The 5359-nt window shown below is 58.8% G+C and overlaps 1 protein-coding gene across 1 annotated transcript in view; it reads right to left on the bottom strand.

Annotated features, from left to right (window-relative positions):
• Positions 1 to 602: 602 nt before the first annotated feature.
• Positions 603 to 5359, bottom strand: part of C1QB (complement component 1, q subcomponent, B chain) — an 8597-nt gene continuing 3840 nt past the window's right edge. Inside the window, exons 5-7 of the mRNA XM_009996554.1 lie at positions 5049 to 5348; positions 2153 to 2315; positions 603 to 1174 (exon numbers count right to left, since the gene is read on the bottom strand). Coding sequence (XP_009994856.1) covers positions 603 to 1174; positions 2153 to 2315; positions 5049 to 5348 — 1035 coding nt within the window. The remainder of the gene's footprint in view (positions 1175 to 2152; positions 2316 to 5048; positions 5349 to 5359) is intronic.

Below are 5359 nucleotides of genomic sequence, written 5' to 3'. Positions count from 1 at the left end.
CCTGTGCCCCACACCTCCTCCATCATGCTCTTCCCCACACACACACGTGCCTCACCTTGTTCCAAGCTTTGACAAACTTCTGTGGATATTCTTGCCATCCTCACCTCCAAAGAACATCTAAGAGAGGTTGGTGTCCCCAGATCCTACCAGCCTCAGGTCTCTCCAGTGTGGTACCATCTCCAGCATGTCCCCATCTACCACCAGTGCCCAGTGGCCTCAGTTGTCCCACTGTGTTATGTAGCCTTCCCCCTGGCTACAGACCAGGTGGCCTCTCCATGTTTTCCTAACCCCTGTGCCGGGACATTGTTTGGGTGGCTCTGGAAGGAGACACAGGCTGCAGCAGGGGCTGCATGAGCTGATGGGCTCTGCTCAGCAGTAATGAGATACTAAGGAACCTGGGCTGCACCCAGGGGTGCAGGAGGCAATGCCCTGGGTATCTGAGCATTATTCAGGGAGAAAGAGGCAGGAAGGAACCAGCAGCAGAAAGACTTGTCATTTAATGTGCAAGACCAAGTGACTTAGGGCAGCAAATCTGGAGCGACGAGTTATTTCCAGGGGAGTCCTGGCAGCAGGGAAGGGCTGCAGAGACACCAGCAGGCAGGCTAAGCATCAGGGAAGACCAGGAAACCGGAGAAGATGCTGTCAGACCCTTCTAACCCCACCAGGGAGTTCTTCTCCGTGGGCTCCAGCCAGACGGACTCGTTCGCCGCCAGCTTGAGGACCACGCCGCCCGTGGTGACCTGGTAGCTGTTGTGGACGTAGTCGCAGAAAGTCACCACTTTCTCTCCTCTGCTGCCACCCCGGCCTTTTTTGATGCTGAGGCAGAGGTTGCTCCTGGAGGTGACGTGGTAGGTGAAGTAGTAGATGCCTGGGAGGCGGCAGAGGAAGCGGCCGTAGCGGTTCTCGTAGTGACCCGGCGCGTTGGCCAAGACGCGGTCGAAGCGAACGGGCTGGTCCCGCCTGGGGTAGGAGCTGATGGACCTGGCAGCTGAGAAAGCAGACTTGAGGGTGGCCTTGTAGTCACCTGAGTCCCCCTGAGGGCCAGGGGGACCCATAGGGCCGGGTAAGCCCTTTGAGCCAGGGGGACCCCTGGGGCCAATCTTCCCCGGGTATCCGGGCGCTCCTGGGTCTCCCTTCTCCCCCACGTCTTCGTGCACCACCTGGCCTGGGGGACCTAGAAAGTAGGAGGAAGAGAGATTGTGGTTGCACCTGTGGGTCTGCAGAGGGGACACTGGGAAGGAAATGCAGGGATGTGGGTCAGTGGACACCCCTGCCCACCTGGCAGCTGTGACAGCCCTTGCTCTTGTGCACCCAAGGTTCCTCAGGGTGCTTTGGTCTGTCCAGCCCCTCTGTCCTCAAGTATCACCCCCACCTGATAATACCCCGAAGGGACTGGTGGAAAATTGATTGCTTTCCCAAGACCATGCACCTGGTACTGCCTTGTCCTGCACCTGAGGCAACCCCTGGTACCAACACAGGCCAGGGGGGTGAAGGCGTGGGGAGCAGCCCTGCCAAGATGAGCCAGCCCCGTGTGCTGCACCCCCAGCAGCGTGACCAGCAGGGCCAGGGAGGGGATTGTCCCCTCTGCTCTACTCTGCTGAGACCCCCCTGCAGGGCTGGGGCCAGTTCTGGAGCCCCCAGCATAAGAAGGACATGGAGCTGTTGGAAGTGAGTCCAGAGGAGGCCCCAGAGATGCTGGGAGAGCTGGAGCAGCTCTGTAGCCAGGCTGGGACAGTTGGGGTGTTCAGCCTGGAGAAGAGAAGGCTCCAGGGAAACCTTATTGTGGCCTTTCAGTGCCTAATGGGGGCTTGTAAGGAAGATGGGGACAGTTTTCAGCAGGGCCTGCAGTGACAGGACAAGGAGCGACGGTTTTAAACTGAAAGAGGGGAGGTTCACACTAGATATAGGACATTTTTTTTTCTTCACAATGAGGGTGGTGAAACACGGGCCCAAGTTGCCCAGAGAGGTGGGAGATGCCCCATCCCTGCAAACACCCAGGGGCTTGGAGCAACCTGCTCTAACAGCAGCTGCCCCTGCTCCCCGCAGGGAGGTTGGGCCAGGTGACCTTCCAAGGTCCCTTCCAAACCCAATTCCATGGCTCTGTGGTTTTCCTGCTCTCTGTGTTCCCCAGGTGCCAATCCCCCCTCCTTACCTGGGTCCCCCTTGGGGCCGTTCTCCCCGTCCCTGCCGGTGCTGCCGGGCTGTCCTGGTGCCCCCGGGATGCCCGGGATGTTGCCGTGGCTCTTGCAGAACGTGGCACTTGCCACCTGCCCCCCAGCCAGGCACATCAGCACAGCCCACACGCTCTGCATCTGCTGGAGCACAGAAAAAAGGGGTCGAGGGGTTTGCCTGGTGGGGGGGGATGGTGGTGGGGAAGGCACCTCGTGCTGCTCTGGGGGATGAAGCCCTTCTGTGTGATGCCACCAGTGGGAAAACATTTCAGAGGGAAAACATCCCTCTGCAGAGCCAAATGTACTCACCTTGCAGAGGCCAGTACCTCTGGGCATTGGGGGAGGGCTTGGCAGTCTCTTCCCCCCCTGAAATGATCAGTTTATAAGTGCCCAGAGCTTCAGCACATGAATATCTGAGCACAGGTTTTGCTGTCCCAGGTGTCTGGTGTCCAGCCTGGCTGCCATGGACATGTGGCCAGGACCCTGAGTGTGCCCACTGCTCCCTCAGAGGAGAAGTTCTGCCCCATAACTCTAGGGCAAAATCCTTCCCCAGGCCAGGGCAGCTGCACCATCTGCTCCTGCTCCCCACCAGCACCCCCAAGGGACAGCTTTGCTCCTTGCCTATGAAATCCCTAAATCTGTCCCTTACCCTCTGTGGGGTCCTGTTGTGTCCTGCCACACACCTGCTTCATCCCAGGAACATTCCTGCATCTAACCAGCCTTGCTGGGACAGTCAGGGGAGCTTCCAGTCCCTGGGATCTCATGTTCCTTCTGTCCTCCCTGCATCCCACAGCTCAGCTCCTTCCCCCAGCTCCTGCTGCAGGGGCATGTGGGGTAATCCCTGGGCATTTGGGGGCTGGATCTGGACACCACTTTGCCCCAGCCAGACTCCTTGGCCTCAGGTGGACTTTCCCAGCATTGAAACTCTGGTGTCAGCAGGTTTTTAGTTGGATCCTCCAGCCAGAGCAGCTCCAATTCAGATGCAGCATTCAGATGTAGGAGGACCTGCAGGCTTCTAGCCCAGCTCCAGGCAGACAGGACCATCTCAGGGCAGGAGAGCACCCCAGGGCACCCTTCAGACTGATGCTCAGTCCCTGATCACCCACCTGGCCCCTTGCCCTCCCCCCTTGCCACCTCCCCCTTCCCCCAGGTGGAACAGAAGGGGTTGGGTCCCTCTTGGGGGTCTCCCCCACGCCCAGCCCATCAACCCCCTTTCCCTTCTGCTGCAAAGGGGTGCAGAGGGGGGTTGTCACCCCAGCACTGCTGGGTTCCCTGCCTGCAGGGGGGAGCTGGGGCTCAGCTCTGCCATGTCTTGCTCTTACCTTGAGCTTGTCCTTGCACAAATGGGGAGAGGGAGCAGGACCCACCAGCGTCCTGCTGGGAAGTGACCCTGAGGAGAAGGAGAAGTTTGCTGCAATGGTTGTTGTGAAAGGCTCTGGGCCACATCCCTTTTTTATCTTTAGCTCCTGCCCTTTCTTCAGTGGCACTTTCATATCCACCATGAGCATCAGCTCAGCAGAACATGCTGTCCCCAGATAGCACCGTGGGGCCCTTCAAGGGTACAGCCTTAGCCCCAGGGAGCAGAAGGATGTCCACTGTGTCCTGCAGGGTCCCTGGGTCCTGCTCAGGTTTGTCTTCTATGGGGAACACTGCAGACAAGTTTGGGGTTACCCTTGAAGGAACCCCAGCCCCTTAGGTCCCTCTGTATGTACCCAGCTCTGCTGGAAGTACCAGCAGGAGCAGAGGATGCTGCAGGGTCTCAGCATCCACCACCTTGCATCTGTCACCCAGGTTCTCCTAAACACTGTGGATGGGAAATGATCTCACCCAGTGGTGAAGGCATTTCCAGTCCTGCTTTCTGCTGGTGCCTGGTGGAGGTGAAGCACAGGATGTTAAGGAGATGATCTCCTTTCCCACCATGCAGTGTGTGGCACCAGGAGGAATCTCCATTGTGTTTGGGTGGACTCTTGTAGCCTCCACAGCCAAGAGCTCCTTTGGAGCCAGTCTTGGAGAAGCCAGTGCTTCCCCTTCCCTGTCCCTGATGAGGTTGGGCTCCTGGGGATGTCCTGGCCACCAGAACCATGGCCATGAGGTCTGTGTGCTCTGCAATTGAATTGCATCCACTTGGAGGAGAAGTGGAGCATCAGGGCCCCTGCCTGGAGGACCCTTGGTGTGTTCCCCCCCCTTTGATGGATCTTTGTGCATGGGCTTGGGAACAGCCCCCTTGCTGCAGTCAGTGCAGGGGGGTGACCTGCCCTGGTGACCTGGGGCTGTGAACAGTGTGTGGTGCTCCCTGGTGCTGGGCACAGGGGAGTCAAGCAGGGCCACGGGGACATTCTGGTGTCCCCCAGGCACCCAGCAGGTGCACACACCTGCAGAAAGGCAAGTCAGGGAGGACAAAACACTCTGGGCCAGGTGGGCTGGGGAGAGTTTTATTGACACTTGGCAGAGGTGGGTGATGGGGAAAGTGCTGGTGCCAGGCTGCTCCAGGACCCCTGGCTGTTCCTGGTGCTGTCCAGGTGGGAAGGGGACAGAGGCAGCAGAAGGTAAGGTGAGGTTATCGTGGTGGGTGCAGGTGGGGATGCCATCAAGGTCTTGGCACCATCACTTGGGGTGCAGGTGCATCCAGACATGCCTGTTCCCCCTGTTCAGTGGCTCCTGAGCTCAGGCCCCAGGGCAGGGGGTTGGGGCTGCTGGCTGGGTCTTCCCATCCAGCAGGGAAACCTGGAGCATCAGCAACAACCTGGCAAGGAGCACCAGCATTTACAGGGCAGGGCGAAGAGGTTGGTTGGTGTGCTGGGGTGGGCTCTGCTGGTCCTTTTAGTCTGGGAAGAGCAGGAACCCTGAGAAGATGCTGTCAGAGTTGGCAATGCCCACCATGCCATTGTAGTCGTTCACCTCCAGCCACACCTGGTTGCCAGCAGCCAGGTGCAGGAGGGTCCCACCAGAGCTGACCTGCATGCTGTTGGTCTTGTGGTCGCAGAAACTGGCCATCCTGCTGCCACTCTTGTACAGGAGGACACAGAGGTTGGCTGTCAGGGACGTGTGGAAGACAAAGTAGTAGAGGCCGGGGAGCTTGCAGGTGAACTTGCCAGTGGTGGTGTTGTAGTCCTGGTTGGTGTTGGTGATGACGTGGTTGAACACCACGGGGACGTTCTTCGAGGGGTACACGCTGGTCTGCCTGGTCA

This window comes from Chaetura pelagica, unplaced genomic scaffold (assembly GCF_000747805.2).
Source record: "Chaetura pelagica isolate M959 unplaced genomic scaffold, ChaPel_1.0 scaffold494, whole genome shotgun sequence".
Taxonomy (NCBI): Eukaryota; Metazoa; Chordata; class Aves; order Apodiformes; family Apodidae; genus Chaetura; species Chaetura pelagica.
This window is presented reverse-complemented; position numbering and strand designations above follow the sequence as displayed.